Source organism: Onychostruthus taczanowskii, unplaced genomic scaffold (assembly GCF_017590055.1).
Source record: "Onychostruthus taczanowskii isolate IOZ18803 unplaced genomic scaffold, ASM1759005v1 scaffold7, whole genome shotgun sequence".
Taxonomy (NCBI): domain Eukaryota; kingdom Metazoa; phylum Chordata; class Aves; order Passeriformes; family Passeridae; genus Onychostruthus; species Onychostruthus taczanowskii.
The window spans coordinates 4,780,136-4,799,423 of NW_024504786.1; the positions used below are offsets into that span (position 1 = coordinate 4,780,136).

At 40.9% G+C, this 19,288-nt stretch overlaps 1 protein-coding gene across 4 annotated transcripts in view; it reads right to left on the reverse strand.

Annotated features, from left to right (window-relative positions):
- Positions 1-742: 742 nt before the first annotated feature.
- The window catches only part of OSBPL9 (oxysterol binding protein like 9), a 57,565-nt gene continuing 39,019 nt past the window's right edge, over positions 743-19,288 (reverse strand). For 2 of the 4 annotated variants that reach the window (XM_041421380.1, XM_041421382.1), the window contains 18 exons: positions 17,965-17,994; positions 17,071-17,121; positions 12,872-12,910; positions 9,791-9,884; positions 9,172-9,273; positions 8,567-8,726; positions 7,782-7,894; positions 7,395-7,513; positions 5,996-6,081; positions 5,598-5,766; positions 4,433-4,517; positions 4,040-4,150; positions 3,585-3,648; positions 3,331-3,471; positions 2,408-2,486; positions 1,986-2,077; positions 1,461-1,596; positions 743-1,363 (listed from right to left, as the gene is read on the reverse strand). In XM_041421380.1, coding sequence (XP_041277314.1) covers positions 1,289-1,363; positions 1,461-1,596; positions 1,986-2,077; positions 2,408-2,486; positions 3,331-3,471; positions 3,585-3,648; positions 4,040-4,150; positions 4,433-4,517; positions 5,598-5,766; positions 5,996-6,081; positions 7,395-7,513; positions 7,782-7,894; positions 8,567-8,726; positions 9,172-9,273; positions 9,791-9,884; positions 12,872-12,910; positions 17,071-17,121; positions 17,965-17,994 — 1,746 coding nt within the window. In that variant the 3' untranslated portion in view covers positions 743-1,288. The remainder of the gene's footprint in view (positions 1,364-1,460; positions 1,597-1,985; positions 2,078-2,407; positions 2,487-3,330; positions 3,472-3,584; positions 3,649-4,039; positions 4,151-4,432; positions 4,518-5,597; positions 5,767-5,995; positions 6,082-7,394; positions 7,514-7,781; positions 7,895-8,566; positions 8,727-9,171; positions 9,274-9,790; positions 9,885-12,871; positions 12,911-17,070; positions 17,122-17,964; positions 17,995-19,288) is intronic. The other 2 variants (XR_005953908.1, XM_041421381.1) reach the window with 2 other exon arrangements.

A 19,288-nucleotide genomic window follows, 5' to 3' on the forward strand; every position in this document is an offset into this window, starting at 1 on the left:
CAGCGTTACAAACCTGTTTTTATTAAAGCAGAGCTGTAGTGGTAGCTGGGATGAAGAGCCCCTTCAGACACTGAGGAAGCTTTCCTCAAGTTTCCAGCCAACCTCTCATCACCTTCCCAAGTTCATTAAGAAGAGGCACAGCCCTGACTTCCCCACGGGTGCCACGCTCTCCTCTCCAGCTGTCTGGAGCTGTGGGCTCTGCCTTTGTGTCCAGCCTGGCTTGTGCCATCCCTCAGTGCTGCAGCAGCTCCTCAGCAGTGACAGCTCCTCAGGAAAGGATCTGCAGCGCTCCCGGAGCAGTGACAGTGGTGGGAGGGGGAGAAAAGCCCAAGGCTTCCATCTCACACTGCTTTTTTAGTTTTTCTGTATGTGCAACATAGACAAAATTAAGATGAAATCAAATAAAAGCTAGACTTAACTGTGGAGAGAAAAGTAGTTTGATTGCTACATCTAGCTACTTACTCAGTCATTATTAACTGCAGCAAAAGCACACAATGCAGAGGTTCCTGACCTGCTAGCAAGGCTGGATGTAGAGTCCAGAAAACTTCTCCTGTGGATGTTGCAGATGCTCATTTTGCTAGTTCATTAACTACTTTAATAAATAAGTTTAGCTAGCTGCAAGGATTATTCCAGTGGAAAAACAAATACCTCTAATACATTTCACATAATTAATTTATCATGACTCAACTGAAAAAGTCTTCCTGTAAAGGTTTATTATGAAATAAATAAAAAGTCCATAAGAGAAGTTTGAAAAATCTATTTTATGAAGCTTTAAGATGCATTGGGTAGAATTATCTATGGTTACAGTTCAATCTCAAAATAACAGTTATTTTGGGCAAGACACTGAAATGCCAAAAGATTTGATTATCGTACAGGTGGAAGATAACATTGATGTAGCATTTTCTAACAAACTGTCCCATCAGAGGAACCCTCATATTTACACATTGCAAACATCAGCGAGATTTAAATGACACCTTGCATTTTGTTCCTTTTTAAATATGTAGGACCCAGGATTATTATGCAACTGCTCCCACCGGCGGCATTCACAGTGGTTACAGAGTGTCTGTGCCCCAGGCCCAGCCTCTCCCCGCTGCAGAGGCAGCAGGGCCTGAGCCCGGCCCCTGCCACCGGAGCTGCTCAGCCTCTCGTGAATTGCTTTGTCTGTCTCAGTAAGTCCAGAATCCCTGAGAAAGGAGCCGCTGCAGCTGCAGGGCGGGGCCGGGCACGGTGCCGTGGCCGCGGGGGTCGGGCTCTGCGCCGCCTCCGCCCAGCCCGGGCTCCGCGGCCCTCAGTGCTTGCCGGCAGCGAGGCGCTTCAGCAGCGGCTCGTCGTACACCCAGCACTCGCCGTCCTCGTGGAACAGCTGCAAAGGAAGAACCGCGGGTAAGCTTCTCCTGGAGAACCGCAAAGGAACCAAGGCTACAGGCCTTTGAGCTCCACCTTGTTAGAATAAAGCTCACCCTGGTTTCCCACGAGGTCTCGTTCTCCTTCCTGGCCCTGGCCTCGGCTCGCTGCCGCTCCTCAAGCGCGTGCTTCGCGGCCGTGGCCGCGTCGATGTCTCTGATCTTCAGGTTGTAGGTGACATCCTTCCACAAGCTTCAAAGAGAAAGGGCAAGGGAGACTTTTATGGGAGCAGAGTGCTACAAGTTGGGAGACATAGCAGTGAATAAAGGCAGATGTCAGGTTAGAGAAAGGGCAGAAAAGCCCTCAGGATATTTGATATTTGTGCTGTTAGGGCAGGAGGGAGGAGGCTGTGGTGGAGCTCTCCAGACCTCCCTGAACATTTGATCCATTTGATCCCAATTAGGATGTGTCTGAGAACTCCAGGTCTCCTCTTCCCCCTTAAATCCCCAGCCTGCCTGTACCTGGGCTCAGGGAGAGCAGAGCATGCAGTGCTTGGATCAGTGCAGCTTTAGTCCCTGTACTGCAAACTGGAGTCTAACTCAAATAAAATCTTAATGCTCCCAGTAAACTGAAGTTCTTACCAGCGAGACTCAAAGTCGTCTTGGTCCTCCAATTTCCTTACCTTCTTCTTTATTGTAGGCATTTTCTTGGTATCTATAAAGACAGCATTCTCCTGGAGTGGAAGATGAAAAAGAAATAAACCTATTCAGTCCTTTAGCTAGACTTCAAATGTTCTACACTCTAGTGCACTGGTTAGCAGGAAATATATGAAACATGGTAATTCTTCATGTTCTCTTCTTGTATAGAAATCAAACTTCCTTAAGAACAAATGAACAAATTTTACCCCTAGTTCAGCATTCTTTTGGACAGCCTCATAGGAGGTTCCAACTATTAATGTTTGTTTAAAATAAAATACCAAGCCTACAAACCCACCCCAAACCCCCCTTTCTAAGTACAATCTTGTATTTCTGATGAAAAGAGAAAAAAGAAAGCAAGCTGTTACCCCTGTGGAGTACTTTGCATACATGACCCCATTCCATTCTCCTTCAATGGAGCAGAAGGGTTTCTTGTCATTTGGAGAACTAAAGAGAAACAAACAGTTATTTCTCAGCTGTATTACAGCAACTGAAAAATCCTAAAGGATCAAAACTTGGTCTTCTGTAAAGCCTGGTTTATATCAGCCAAAGTGTCCATGCCCAGCACAGAGGAGAGGAGGGTTCTGTTTACAAGGGGCCAGTTTGGCAGAGTGAGTTACATAAACCTTAACAGGAAGCACTGAAAAGGGTAACACAGGCCTTGCCTGAGGGCTGGATCGGCATTTGGAGTTCAGGAAAGCACTTACAGGCCTTCCACACGGATGTAGGGTGGTGAGTTTAAGCCTAAAAAAGGTTTCCAGACTACTGGGAAACACAAGACACCGGTTTTTAAGTGGCATCTATCAATGTGTCAATGATTTAAAACCAAGTTAAACTTCATTTTGTCAGCATCCACTTGCTGGCATCACTGCACATCTCCAAATGGGAATCTCCACCGAATTCTCTGTGCTGGGTATGTGCACAGGGTTTAACCAAAATCCACCACACCACAGGTAAAATACATGAAGTTTTCAACTGACACACTGTGAGCAGCATCCCAAGGCTTGCTGCAGTATTTGTATTTGTAGGAAAGGTAATGATGGAGACACTTGATAATTCAGGAGAGCAAAGTTCCCTTTGGGAATCAGCTGAGGATGTTTTCAAGCAGCATAAAGTAGGACATGGGCCTGTGCAGCTCCCTCTCACAAACTTGGCTATAAAATTCCATGACAGGTAATGATGAGCTAAGTTCTTCTGGGTGTTGCTGCTTCAGCCTTTTACACTCTTGACTGTCTTGTTAAAGCTGTTGGCATTTAAGGAAGGAAAAAGTGAGACTGAAGGAAGCTCTTACAAAATTTCAGCTGTAATTCTGTGCTTCTTTCCTCCATAAAATGGTTTTGTGTGGAAGACGATGGAAGCGTTGTAACCTGTCTTGGAGCAATTGATGCTGCACTCCCCCCCAAGCTCTATCCATGGCACAGTGAGAATAGACCTGCAATCAGAAACACAGAAATGCACTAATGATAAGCTCTTGGCCAATAAATACTAAGCATGAAACATTACAAGGCATTAAAAATGAAAATACCAATTAGAGCATTTACTTGCCTTCCATAGCCATTAGGAAAAGTCAAAATATAGTGTTCATCATGATCTAGGCATGTAACACACCCTGTTAAAGAAAAATAAAAATAGATTTGAAAAACATTACGTGAAACCTCTACAGAACTTTTCATAATGATCCCATGAAATATGCCACTAAAAACAGCTGCCATGAAAAGGAAATGTGAGGAGCTTCATTTTTAATGGATGCTGAGAATGCCCAGCTTCTGGAGGAGGCAGGGATGGCTGTATTTTTGGGAAAAGCTGGGCCCTAGGTGTTTTCAGCACACAGAGAGTGTGGAAGGCATCTCTAATTCAGATACATAAGCTCCAGTTACATAAATTCAACCACTGCTTACATTTAGTACCATGACTTTCAATAATTTATGTAAATTATTCTATGAAAAATCCTAGTTGCAGAATTTAATTTCTCCTCTGCTGTTCAGTTCACACACACATACCTTGCCCTATGTTATGGACCCCAATAGACATTCCTAGGAATTTGGACTTGGTCCATATGTGAGCATTGAACTGTATCCTCTTGCTAAAACACTCTGCGTAAAATGCTGAAACTGAAGAGAGAGGCAGGTGTTAAAAACAGCAGCAGAAGACACTGATTCCTTTGTTCCCAAATTCATTCACTGGGAAATATCCCCAGGTGCCTCACACTTTATGTGCAACAGAGTTTGCAGTTAGTTTCCCACAAAAGCAGTTTAAAAATTTTCAGCCTTTATAAATATTCAGCTTTTAAATCTGAAGATAAAGTTTAAATCCAAGATTTAAGCCAAGAGCTGATTTTACTGTCCCCCCCTCCAGCTGCCACCTCTCCTGGCAAAGGTACTGTCACAACTTACTTGGAGGATGGTGAGAGACCTGCTCTGCCACAAAGGTGACGTTGCTTTTACTGACCCAGGGGACTGGTCCTTCTGAGACTGGCTCCTGTGGGACAGGGAGAGGATTCCATCACTCACAGTGCCTGCAAACACTGCAAGCTTCCCAGAGAAGCTGCCTCCATCTTTAAAGGCTTCTAAAAGTGTACTGCAGCACTCCTTAGTCCTGGAACTACAATCCTTTCTAAAGGATCTACTCTCTTATTTTTAAGTATAAATGTCTTTGTTTTAATTGTCCCCAGAAAAAACAGTCAAACTGAAAGACTCATGCATAAACCCAATTACAAAACAATATTTAAGTGGCAGAAACAGTTTTTGGTGTTGCTTCTGAAAAAGTCTGACCTGCATATTAATAATGATCACATTTCATGTACCACAAAACCATAAATTAATATTTATTTCCTGTGGCAAAGAATGCAAAGTGTAGTTAATTCATGGTTAGAAGCAGTGGAAGCCCAAATACAACACTGCCTTTATGCCAGCAAAGCAAAGAATGCAAAGTGCAGTTAATTCAAGGGTTGGAAGCAGTGGAAGCCCAAATACAACACTGCCTTTATGCCAGCAAATTGGAGTGCAAATATCCACCTCAAAAACAAGACTTCAGCACACAGATCAGTGGGAAGCAAAAGAAATGGGAAAAATACATGGCTTATACCCAAATGATCACATTGATTTGGATGTATTACACTGGGGCTACATGAAGCACCTCACAGCAGCACTTCCCACACCACCACTGGCAACTTCCTAAGGCAAGAAGCCCAAATGAGGAGCCAAAAAAGAAAAACAACAAAAAACCCCTCTGGGCTGCACTGGCTTAAAAAATAAAAGCAAAAAAAAATCAGAACTTTGGGAATAAACAAATTCATAATCAGTGCTATGAAAAAGTTCAGGGGAAAAGGGCATTTTCAACATGTCAAGCCATTCTTTAAGAAACAAATTTTTTCATGCATGATTTTATCCTTCTGTCAAAAGAAAACAAAGAAGGAAGGGGGAGAATTGGTTAAGAGATTGCTACAGTTTGTTGATTTGCTACTTAAGCACAGCATAATCCATTTCAGTCAGTGACTTAACAACGCTTTGGGTTGCACCTCTGCCCTGTGGGCTCCAAACAAACACCCCAGAAGCTCACCATGTCATCTTCAGTGCCAGGCAGCACCCAGTGGCAGCGGAAGATCTCCCCCAGAATGGGATTGTAAGGCTTCTTAGCAACTGACCCTTTCCTTCCTGCATGGAAAGCTGAGAGGTACCATTTAACCACCTGAACCATCCTCTCCTTGGGATCCTTCTGGTCACTAATGCTACAGAGAGAGAGAAAAAAGGAGAGGCAGAGTGAAACATAAGCAGGGACCTCGGATACAGGAAAGTTTTACGGTTGTTTTACAACTACAAGTTTGGCTGATTTGCCTGTTTTTAAAGTTCCAACCAAAATCCAAGCAACATTCTTCAAAAACTACCAACTTCTGGCAGCCCACAAGGGCCATGACCAGTATGAGAACCAGTGAATGCTCCTGTTCCACAGGCAAATACCTGACAAACAGGTCCGGATGTGCAAAGAAGTCAGCATACATTTCCAACAGCGACCTTCTCTCCAGGATAAACGTTGGAAGAACCACCTGAGTGAAGAAAGACAACTCATCCAGCTCCAGGCATCTGAATATCCTGTACAAAAGCCAACTGCAAACAGAGCACCCAGAGCATTGTGTGCTCTCAGCTGACTGTGAGCTCGAACTCACCAATGAGTTCTGACATATGCAGGTCAGTTGGCATCTTCTCCACACCCTAAGGCTCAACAGGAACAGCCTCATCCTACATGGATTCTAGTCCCACCCAGAGCACAGCAAAAGCTGTTCTGAATTACAGCATCACTGCTGATTTAATTTCATCTCTGTGAACACTGCCAATTTTCAGTTACACTCACTTGCAGTCCCATCCTGCTGCATGTCTCTGTCAAAATGAAGGTTAAGCTCTTCCCTACTTCTTCCCATAGCTCCATTGTGGATCTGCTCAGTGTGATCCACCATCAATTGCTGCTGCTGACAAGGTACATGCTCATAAAGATTCCTGGCAGCCTAATTTGAGATCAGTAATTTTCAGTTATCCCATGAATTCCCAAAACAATTGGATAAATTCCTATCCAGAACTGCCAGAAACCTTGAGCAGCTTGCTTGCGAGCTGCTGGCTGTTTCCCCAGAAAAGTGTTATCTTTTTATTATCTACTGCTCATTCCAGGCTGGACAGCTCAATTCATTCACTTAAGGAAACTTAAGGATAAGGATTGATCTCTCCTGTCCTTTCTCACTCTGGAATTACTTGTTAAATTTATCCAAGCTGCCTGGAAAGACCAACACCTTCAGAATGCTGTTCGTTCTGCCTTCAGACAGACACCAGCAGGAATCTCATCCATGAAGAACCCAACCCTTTCCTTACCAGACCTAAGAGCAGCATTTCAAAATACACAGGAAACTTATTTACTCATTAAGATCCCAACTAAGCCAAGCTTTTCACTATATGGTTACTTCTCCCTTTCACTTTATGTTTTATTGAATGCCATGGATGATATGGATCCATGGATATGAATGCCATGGATAATGAATGGATCTTGGAGCTCTTTGTTCTAGGAAGCTAAGACAGCAGTAACATTCCAGCATTCTCCCTATGCCAGCTTCACAAGTACTCCAAGAATTAGGTTCAAAGATAACCAACAGCTACTTTCCATAGCAAACTATTTTCCCAAACAGATTTTAGCATCTGGATATATTTATTCTGCAGCTGCTTTTCCCCTTCAGTATGAACTCCAATTCAAAACCACCATGCTAAAGAGATTACAGCTTAACTATCTCATAAAACAAATATGTAGTTAAATCATGTAACCTTTTTTTACACAGAACTCTGGGTTTACTGCCCCTCCCATCCCCAGCAAGTTTACCTTGGTGAGGTCCATGCCTAATCTCACTTGTGACAAGAGATGCATGATGACACTTTTGTGCTCCTCCACCGACTCTCCTTCCCCATCATCTTCTCGATCGTCGGGAGGATCAAAGAGATCTGGAGGACCAAATAAATGGCTTTTGTTTTCCTCTAAACCTTCAAAACCAGACTGTATTTCATCAGCATAGATGTAAAAAAATACAGGTGTAAATCCTACAATTCAGCAATCTTCCATTAGTAAAGAAACAGTAGATAAACCACATCCCATAAGTACCTGGCCATATACACACACACAAATATATATATAATCCTGCTATATTGAACCAGTTTACACACAGACTAACAATCAATAACTCCTTACTGAAAGTTCACACAGGCCACTTACCAGCATCATTTGTGCCATTAGACATGGAAGAATTGAGGGACTCTGTGGTATCTGGACGTTTCAGGCTGCTCCCTGTGCTGCTCCGAGTCAGGACTGCAGCAGACCCTGAAGAACTGAAGAAGACCAATAAATTCTCACAGTTCAAATTAAGTAATTCAGACCACATTATTTGATATTCACAGACGAGGAATTTAGTGATAGACATCAATATATGTGCAGTGGCAGACATTAATACACATGGTGCATGCTAATTCACAGAAAGCTCAGAATGGATTGCAGCTGAAGGAAGGGGACAGCCTGCAGCCTCAGGTAACACATGAAGGCAGAAAACAGCTGACTAATCCCTCTTTGGAATGTGTAGCATCTCTTAAAATTAATTTTTCAATTAATAAAAAATGAAGAGTAAATAGAGATTTTGAGAAAAGGGTGCCAACCTCAAAGAATATCTTTTAGCAAATGTGTGAGGGAATTGGCCACTCACCAAAGGCAGCAGCAAATGCACATGAAATGCACCATGGCCTCAGATTCCAGCTCTGAGCTGGGGCTTCCACAGTTTGGTTTGTCAGAGTTTGTGAACACATATCTGATGGAATGGGAAGGAGTAGAGGAACAAACTGCCTCCTTCTACCTGTCTGTGGCTGAGGGCAGGGGTAATCTCACTCTGTTACACAAAGTGGCTGTTTGACCTCCCCCACCTTTTTAAACCAATTTCTGCAAGCAGACAAGCCATGCTCTTGGAGATACAGACTGCACACAGCACACACTGCACACTGTCAGCTACTTACTCCATACATCTCTTTGGGGAAGAACTGCTCTGGTAGAACTCATCAGCATCATAGAATTCATCCTCACTGCTTGAGTAAGAAAAATCTGGGACTGTGTTTGGAGACAGGTTGACATGGCTTGGAGAGGTGAGACTGCTGCTAGGTGCTGACTGCCCACTCCCTGTGGAGTATTAAAAATTACAGAATCAATAAAAATGAATTCTTTCAAAATCGACTTAAACAAGAATTGGTCAAATCAATAAGGGCTGATGTAAACTCAGAATTGAGGAAAGTACAAAATTAAAAGCAATAATTAGGCAGGTTCATAAAGAGTTTAACAGTTGACAAAAGGAAAGTCACAAGGAAAATGAAGAGCACAGAAAGTTTAAGGGACATGTTTTCTCCAATTACTGCAAGACTGCAATTCTGGGGAGACAAAGGGAAGCTGGTAAAACTCGTACACAATTTTTTTTGTGTACACACGGTGGGGAGAAAGAGCAGCATTGCTGGCTTTAACAAAACACTGAAATTGGTGTTGATCAAAAGCAAGATGCAGGCCAATAATACTGTTGTTTCAATGACTAATTCCAGGGTTTCTTGTATTTCAATAAGTTACAGAACTGTACCTGTACTATTTGGTGTTGGAGTCTGGTTCCCGAGCGACGCTACCACAGGTCCCACAGGCAAAGAGGAGGGGCGCTGCTCTGACTTGCACAGCTGAGCAGGTTCTAGGGGATATTTTGACATGTTAACCCCAAAATTCAGAAGATTCCATATTATTTCACCTCACCTCCAAAAATCAAATCATTTTCTATAAAAGCCATTTGGACAGAAAAACGTGTAGCATCACTTTTACCTAGGTCCTTTTTTTATTAACCAAAGATGGCATTTAAAAAAAACTGCAGTTGTTCAGCTAGAAAGCATTTGCCTTTTCTGAAAAATCATAGTTTCATTTTCAAAAAGAGTGTTAGAAATGCAAGCCAGTAACTGAGAGTAAATAAAAGACTTCAGGTTATCCCCAGAACCAGGCTGGTGAGAATTCTGTGTGCCTCCTGTCCGTGCTCAGCCCCTCTGAGCTGAGTGTGCTGTCACTGCTCTGGGTGGCTGCTCCCAGCTCACCTGGCAGTGTGACAGCCTGGGAAGGGGCTGTTCCCAGCTCACCTGGCAGTGTGACAGCCTGGGAAGGGGCTGTTCCCAGCTCACCTGGCAGTGTGACACCCCTGGGAAGGGCTGTTCCCAGCTCACCTGGCAGTGTGACAGCCTGGGAAGGCATGGTGCTGATCCCTGATGGCTCCAAGGGGCTGGGCTGATACACGGCGTCCACGGGGTTGATGGTGCTCTAGGCAAAAAAAGAAAAGCACATTTTTCCCCCTCAATTAAAACAAAATAAAGCATAGATAGCAAGAACATTGTGAGCATGAGAAATGCCCAAATGCAAGAGAGTGAATCCCTGGCAGAGGAAGCAAAACACAAATTGACAGTTGAGGATGTGAGAAATACTTTTGAGGCGGGAATATTTTGATTCTTTACACAGACTGCACAATAAATTGAATTTGATGCAGATTTGAAGCGTCCTATAAAGAATTCTTATTTCAGGTTCTTGCTTCTGGTATGCCACCCAATGTCCATTAATTAATAATGCATGCAAAGAGTGGAAAGTTAGATGCAAATTATCTGGCCAAAATTAGATAGGTAATCAGTATTTTTTTAATTTTTTTTTTCTCAAAAATTCATTTTGCAGATCAACCCATAAATCAAAAAAAGAATCATCAGCATGCTTAGAGCCATGAAGCAGCTTTGTTGACAAAATTCTTCCCAAAGCAAGGTGACAGTGTTCTGTAGAGGACATCTCAACCTACTTCTGAATGTGGGCACTTGGAAAATGAAGCACCAGGTCAATTCAATGCTCCCAAAAGTCACTGACTTCAGTTCATGTCCTTGGTTCTTATGCATCAAGACCCTTGGAAATCTAAACTGCCATGACTTTTAACTCAAAATATCATCCAAGCACTGTTTATTATTTATGTTTACACACAACCACCAGAACTTCTTGGTTGTTAGTTGAGTAAAAGGGACATAAAACCCTTTTCCAAACACCTTGCAATTTAAATGCCTGCTCAGTTTGCTCAGAAATGCAGTCAGTATGTTCATCCCTATCCACCTTTTTAGCACCTTGAAATTTAAATGCCTGATCTATCAGAACTATGGAAATTTTTGCTCAGTTTGCTCAGAAATGCAGTCAGTATGTTCATCCCTATCCACCTTTTTACACCAGTATTTAAAAGAAATGTCTACAACTGTTCTTCTCTCCCTTTAGTCCATTAATTTCTATTTGCATTCAGACTGAGGGAAACGGGCTCATTTTAACTTTCCTCCCATTTTCCTTCTTCAGGCAGACTTCTTTCTTGCCTTCTTTCCCAGTTACCTGAAGTTCTGAACTTTATCCTACATTTGGATGTTTGGACAATGCTCTCAGACACTTGGTGTGATCCCTGGGGCTGTCCTGTGCAGAGCCAGGAGCTGGAGCACTATGATCCCTGTGGATCCCTTCCAACTCAGGACACTGTATGACTCTAAAAATCAGTGAGAAGTTCTATTATTTTTTTAATAGCACAGGATTTCTTTAACTAAAGACAAGAATAATTATTCTCTGATCATCACTAAAAAAACCTCTCCAATAAAAACATCCATAAAAGTAGCTTTCTACAGTTTCTTTGGTTTCACTACTCAGTATACAAATAATCCAGTACAGGTAACATTACTCCACTGCATTCCAGCATGAAGGCAATGTCCCTTACCCAGTACTTCACCTCCTTGTGGAATTATGTATTCAGCACAGGAAGGTCTCTGTCCCACAGAGTTCACAGTCTAAAATGATGATCCCATCTTAAGAGTTAAGATTTAAAACCCAAGATGGTTCTATGATACACAGGATGCTATTGCTACCTACATCTCCTTTATTTTTTAGGGAAACTAATAATCCACATGATACAGAACACTGGCATGACAAAGGAAGAACAAAGTAACTCTGATTTTGCATTCAGGGTTTTAACCTCATCCTTGAACAATTCCCCATACTGCAGTATGAACTGGAGTTTCTTTTTGGATATTTTGAGGGATGCCTTCGTGGGCTAGAGACAGCTGAAAGCAGACCTGGAAGTCCCTGCTCCGAGTTTCATAACAATTGAATAACAATTACACAGAAACAAGACTCATCCCACCATGGCAGCAAACAATGATTATATTTCTGCCTAATTTTAAAGTGAAATCCTGACCTTTAGCCCAAGGTGATGTTGACCTCCACAGCATCACAATTTTAGACTTCACAATCACTGACCCACAGTTAATATATTCTTACAGAAATATTTTTTCCTCCCCACTATAAGCCAGCCCACAGATAATGAGATCAGTGGCTAATCAAATTCAGACTACATCAAGCTGCAATATCTCTATGGAATTTCTGAGTTGCAGCCCAGATGTGCAGGTGACCTGTGCCTGTGGAAGTGTCTTCCTGCACAGCTTCTCTTTTCCAGGGGACATCACAGAAGCTGTTCCCTCATACTAAGACCTGAATTATGTTCCATCCACAGGGCACATAACAATTCACCTTGTTTATGATAAGCATGAAACTGAAATGTGCATGTGCATCTTCAGTCCATTTTCACACCAGAAAATCCTACTGCTAAAGCTGTTTGCAGTGGACAAACAACCAAGGCCTGGGAATTACTGTCAGCTCTAATGAAAACACATCAGGATTTTTAGAGTTTTTACTGAAACCAATCTCCTGTTAAAAGTATCTGAAATGCACTCAAGTGACAAAAAAAGAACAGAGAAACCACGTGTGACCAAAACCAAAAATGACAGAAGTTACATTAAAAATGCAGCAGTTCTATTAAAGAAGAAACATTGCTTAGACAGACATTACACAACTCTGCATCAAAGGAGCAGCACTGTAGAAAAGACAAACTACTTGAAGCACATGGAGAGCAGATCTATTTCCTACACAAAGACACTTCAGACAGAACACAGAACTATTTCTATCCCAGTAATTTCCCTTTCATCTGTTCACATGGCAGATTTTTATCTAAGTGTTCAGTCACAACACTGCTGCTCAAGACATTCCATACAAAACTGACCGCTCTATCTTCTAAAGACAAGGGTGTTAGCCAACCTCAGGAGCTAAGGACTCAACAGGAATTTTAACAAGACACTGGAAGCAGTAAATTAGAGAAAGGAGGAAGCATGTTGCAAAGTGAGTGGAAATTCAGGTGTCTGTTCACATGTTCTGCAGAATTAAAAGGAGATAAAGATTAGATTTAAACTTACTATAAGTCCATTTGCGTGCTTCTCCTCATTATTTTGGTCCTTAAGGAAAAAATGTTAAAAATATCAACATAACAATCTTGCATGACTTATCAGTTCTGTGCTAAGTGAGAACAGTGAGTTTCCCTCAGGAATGTTCACATTTTCAGCCACAAAATGTTCCTCCTCATGTGATACAGTAATTAAACTTGGAAGACACAATTCCACACACACTCACTGCACCTCTGCATTTTCTGAGGGCCTGTCCACATGAGTGCAGACAATTTAAAAAATATCCTTTCTGTACTGCAGAGCACAGTTCTGCTTTATAACGTGGGTACTGCCCAAATACCTAGGAGCTCCCCAAAAAATGCTCTGCAGCTCCTGTAAGTCCCTGAAAAATGAAGTTCTCATTTCTGTAATTAACACACAAAAAAGGCAGAAGTTTAAGCTGAAAGGTTTTAACTTTTGCTTTTTGGCATCCACTATATTACAAAATGCTTTTAGATTATTCACCACCTCAGATTTTGGGTTTTTTTGCCCAGAAGCATAAGTGAAAGAGCAGGCAAAGTAAAAAACATCTGTCCTCAGGGGAAATGACACGAGCAGCAGACCAGTTAATGCCAATCTGCAGGCAGCACAGTTTTAGCACTGTACAGCAACAATATCAATTCTACTAATATAAATTAATATAAATACAAATTCTATACAACAATATAAATCTCTTCTCTTCTGCTGTAAAAGTTCATACTAGTCAGTACATCAATGCCTAACTTTATCCAGTGTGAACCTCCAAACTTGTCTGCAGAGCATCCCCTGGATCTCCAGTTACATTTTAAAGGAACAAGAAAAAAAAAAGCTGTAAGAACTATAAAGAAAGTTGGTACATATTTATGTTTTGATACTTAATACATCTTTCCTTAGCTTATTCAGTTGGCAATAGGCTGTCCAAATTTCATCTCTGCTAGCTGACGTTTTTGAAGCCTGGCTTTCCATGATAAAAAGAACACCAAGGACAAAAAGTCCCACTGGGTTGCAAATTTACAAAACACAATTTTTTTCCCAAGACAAAAAAACCCCATGTTGAGTCCATCATCTCTAAGACCTAAGAAATAAAGCACAAAGATGCTGCATGAGCACTGATGCTTGCTCTCCCACCTCAGTAATGCAGCATCAGTAAGGTAAGGAAGGCAGAAATTCCACAAAACTGGGCAGGCAAGACAGACCAGAAATGGAGTGGAAAAGAGAAGGGAAGGATGTAAAACTAAACATCTAAATTATAAAAGTTACTTCATAACACATATATGACATATCTTTCTAAGACTGAGGTTTACCACATCACTGGCAGAACATTTAATGTATTTCACACCACACCCATGAGCAGAGCTGGACATCTTCAGCTGCCACACACACAAAGGGCACAACACAGGCCAAATGCTCCACCTGCCCATCCACTGTGTTTATTTGGACTGCTTTTTGATAGGCAATGAATGTACTATGACATATTCCTGTTTAGCTGGTATTTAGTTCATTATTTTGGAAATGTCATGAGTCACCTCAGAACAAGTGGTGTAATTACACACTCGATTTACCAGCAAGTTTAATGAAAATTTAACTGTCCAAATATTAACACAGGTAAAGATCCATGTAACAGAACAACTGGACACACAATTTTAAAAAGAAACAAAACAAAACTCCGATAAACAAAAGTCCAGGTTTGCCTCAATGTTCCAAAACAATCCACATAATAAATGGTTGTGTGTTGGAAACAGAGAGTTCCAAGTATGTAGAGAATTGGTAACACTATCAAGGTACACAGACTGGCAAATCTGTCTGTCCCATGAGAAAGGCACTGTGGAAGTAAAAACGGGGTGCAGGGTGGTGCTAAGATGATTTCTTTTCAGCAGCATCAGTCAGCAGCCAGACTGGCCCTACAGATTTGGGAAAAAACCTGCAGAACCTTAGAAGGTCTCTAGTGGAGAGCACAAAGCTCAAGTCAGGCATAACACATTTTTACACAGATTGCATCATACACAAGCAACTTGCAGAACTGTGGGAAAAAAACCCCCAACCCCTCTGTATTATACATTTTCTACAGCAGTAGAAAATCAGGATACTGACACAGTTAATGGCAAAGGTGTGGGGGGAAGGAAGACAGAATTTCCTTGTAGGTAAAAAGTACAGTTGAATGAGAGACAAAGAAGGGGAAGAGATGAAGCAGAAATGAGGTTATTAAAGTACTGGAATTTTTTTTTTTTTCACTGTATGTGGATCAACATCTTGGAATTAGCTGTGCATAAGGCACCCCTTTAACCCACCTTGTCTTCAACAGCTCCAAAAGAGCTTTAGATATGGTTTAGCAAATAACCAAAACAATAAACCCCCACTCCTTAGTGGATAAGCTCATCTATTTACACTGGTTAATATTTAGTGGTAAAAAATAAAGAAGGACTTCAAGGTCTGATTTAGTGCAACAAAAAGCAAGTGTTAGCATCTTTGGGGGACTCAAATTCCACCTGCCTTTACACTCACGTGGCAGCTGGAGCAGTAAAGTACTGAACCTGATCTAAATTACTGCATCTGCCACTACCAGCTTTGTCCATTATCAGCAAATAACCTAAAGAACTTCAAAATATGTTTTAGCATCAGCATAAGTGGTCACGTTTGTCTAACTCCCAATGAACTCACACAGAGCAGAAACAGGGTTTGATATTCAACAGAAAAAGATAACTCAAGTTACCAGCTCTGATCAGCCTGAAAAGCAGATTGTAACTCTGCAATTTCACATTTGCTAATTACATAGCAGAGCTTTTCAAAAAAAGTAAAATTTCATAGGAATTAGACCCCTGTGAAAATAAGAATTACTAAATATATTTATACAGTAATTAAGAAAAAATGAGCTAGTAATTCCTTGCAGTTTCTCCAACAGTTTCCTCAATACAGCAAATCACAGCGTATTACCATCTAACCTATCTACAATTTACTCCATCAAATTCCTAAAAAATGACATATTGTCCACTGACTTCACTGTACTAAAACACCTCTAAATATACCCAGGACTAAATAACAGCAAATTAAACACTGAAAGGCTTTTCTTGCTGGCACTGCAGTGAAGGATTGAAGTAGCATCACTGCATGTTAAATAAAGACTGTACTAGCTCCAAATTCATGTGGCACAAAACTATTTCAATGTTTCAACCCTTGTGCTTGTAAAAAAGTTTTGGTTTTGTACAAACCTCTTAATTAACAAACATTTTCTTCATAAAATGTTAATAGATATGAAAAGTGAATTTCACAAAACATGCACTGATCCTTTCAGTGAATGACTTTTGATCCTGTAAGATTCTAAATACTTCAATTTTCACTGCAGTCAAAATTTTGTACAACATATCTGGCATTTAAAATGAAGACAAACAGCAGTCTTGCATTCCATAGCCACAAAAAATAGTTGGTCTAGATTACAGAAAAAAAAAAATAATCTAGGAGCCTACGCCCATTTCTGGATTAATCAGAATGTGTTCTGAGTAGATCAGCCTGAAATTCTGAAAATACCTTTATTTCTTTGTAAAATATCACCTCCCTCCACTCTGGTTTGTATTGGTTTTGTATCCACAAGACAGAAATAAGCAGCTCATAATTCACATATCTTAAATAAAGAATGTTAAACCTACTGTAAGGGCAGAATCTGACAAATAGTAAATCCAAAACTCCTCAAATTTTAAAATCCAATGAAACATGTAGGTGAAAAGCGTAAGTGCATTACCCAAACTGCATTCTCAAATGAAACAATTCTAACTTCAAGAAGTTCCAACATCCTCATGAACTTCAGACCTGTGACAGACCTTGCCAAACCAGTTTCATTGTTTCCATCATCTTTCTCCCCCTTTTACTTGTTAGCCACAGTCTTTAATGAAGCAGAAAGAAGAGTTTTGTTAAGTTCCTGTTCTGTCAACCTGACATTTGTCTAAGTTCTTCTTTAGTCTAAGAGCAAACTCTGCAAAAGAAAGTTTATCTGAAAGAAAACTCAAACCAACGGGACTGTTACCATGAGCATTAGCAGGAGTGTCTGCTGTGGAACTCAGTATTTCAGAAACTTCATTAAAATAAAAGCAGAAATCAAATTATAATTGTTTTCTTGTTCCTGGATCATACAGAAGGCACTTTTAGGTTTCAATTAGATTAATGCTGAAACTGAAGTTCAGAATAGTTTACAGTGTACTTACTTTAGCAATCTGTAGCAACACAATGCAGTGTTTTATTGATTCTACCATGCTCTAGGAAAAGAAAAATATCAGAAAAGATTGTGTTATTATCCCTTAATATTTTGCATTTATTAGTTACATAGAATACTTGGTGTGAACTAAATGGACACTCAGTTCTGTTGAACCCCTACTTTCCCTTCCCCATTTTTTTTCCCCAAGAGACAAAAGCACAGCAGCAGAAAACTGAAGTTTCCAAAGCCACACACAGCATAAAGCCAGGCTGTCAGGGTGAAATGGAGGTCAGCTCCAAACCCCCAGAGTGCTGCAGGCAGGTAAATTATCACGGGAAGGGAGGCTCAGAGAGCTGGGTGTGTTCAATCTGGAGAGGAAAAGGCTCAGGGAGACCTTTTCAAGGGGGATCAATATCTGACTGGGAAGGCAGGGGAAGCCAGAGCAAGACTCTTCTCAGTGGAGCCCAGTGACAGGACACGCAATGGCCACTAACAGAAATACAGGAAAATCACCTCAAACAGAAGAAAACACCTTTTATTCTTTTATGGGTGATAAAACACTGGAACAGGTTGTCCAGGGAAGCTGTAAAGCCTCCAGCCTTGGAGTTACTCAAAACCCAAACTAGATTTGGTCCTGAGCAACCTGCTCCAGCTGATGGTGCTCTGAGCATAGGGCTGGACTACAGAACTTCAGAGGCCCCTTCCAACCTCAATATTCCAAGATTCCAAGGTGCTGGACACAAACCTGAACACAGCACCAGAACCAGGTTGCCTCTGCCATCACAATGTTGGACCTAACATGGATTCTCATTTTTCTGTAAAAAAGGTTTTAAAAACTTCCCAAAGAATATAAGGTGAATTTCAGGATCAATATATAATAGTTACAAAAATTAAAGAAACTTACACTGGTTGTTTCTTTGAGACCTTCGATTTTCTGTAAAAGAAAAATCAAAACAGTGTGATTAAAGACGGAATTTCCAGCATCTGGTTTGACCTAAATACTGTATAAACACAATATTTTAATTTTAAATTGGGGGAGGGAAAAAAGCCCTTAACCAACATGTTAAAGACTATTTCCATATACAGACAATTTGCAAGACAAGACTGAAGTCAAACTGATAATTAAAGCTCAAAGATGACAAGGTTAAGTATTTCTGAACAGTGACATTTACCCATTAAAATCTACACTTCCTTTTTGCATAGCATCAACAAAAATGAAATGCAGCACGAAGATTCTAAGTTCATTTTGTATTCCTATAAAGTGCACTGAATGGTGGCACATTTCAACACTATTACACAAAGTGACCATCATTCAAGTACAATAAACATTTGCAGTTGAGCACAGCTTGAAACAAATCACAGAAAATAAGAGTGCACACATCTTCCTGCTCTGCCTCCAGTAAAAGTGCATCTGGAAATGTGCCTACTGAATTTTATCTAGAAACACTGGTTCATAAAGATTTCCTGTGTGGAACTGCACCTCAGGCATGCAAAAGGCATCGGCATGCCATGTTCCACATGAGGCTCAGGAGCAGATGCTTCCTGTTGATGTCCTCGCCTCAGTCTGCAGGAGGCAAAATCACTAAACTGGACTCAGCACTGAACTCTACTAATGCAATTACAGGAGCTCTTTTGAGAGCTGTTTTGATTAATTTGAATGTCTCATGTGACTTGAGTCACAATCTTCTCGACTGTTGAATAATCCAAGTGTGTAAAGGATCCTTTCCCTGCACCAGGCATTGCAAGGAAAAGCCTCCAGCATAAGAAAAGAACATGCAGCTATAAATCCACAGAAATGAACAGTCCTAATTTGTGGATTAAAAAGAAAACAAATGCAGTGACAGCCTCTCAGGCAATTCCTGGGGGGAAATTTTCAGCTATGCTCTAGATATAATTCTTATGCTCTAGATATTACTCAAGGGATGCTGTACATTTTCTTCAGGATTTATTGGCAAGAGGTCCTAAACAGAACCCAGACTCAGCCCTTCCTGCTAAAAACTGGAAAACCTGGATCATGTTTATCTAGGATATATCATATGAGGGATGTTATACCATGAAGTTATGTTATATTTACTCCTGCTGCTAGCAGAGAAACATGCCAACAGCTAAAAATTCCTTGGCTTTGTTTTTGTTTGTTTTTCACGTCTCTACGAGACTTCCAGTCTAAACTTTATCAACACATATCCAAAAAAGCATTTTAAATATGACAGCATAGAAGTTTTGAGCCT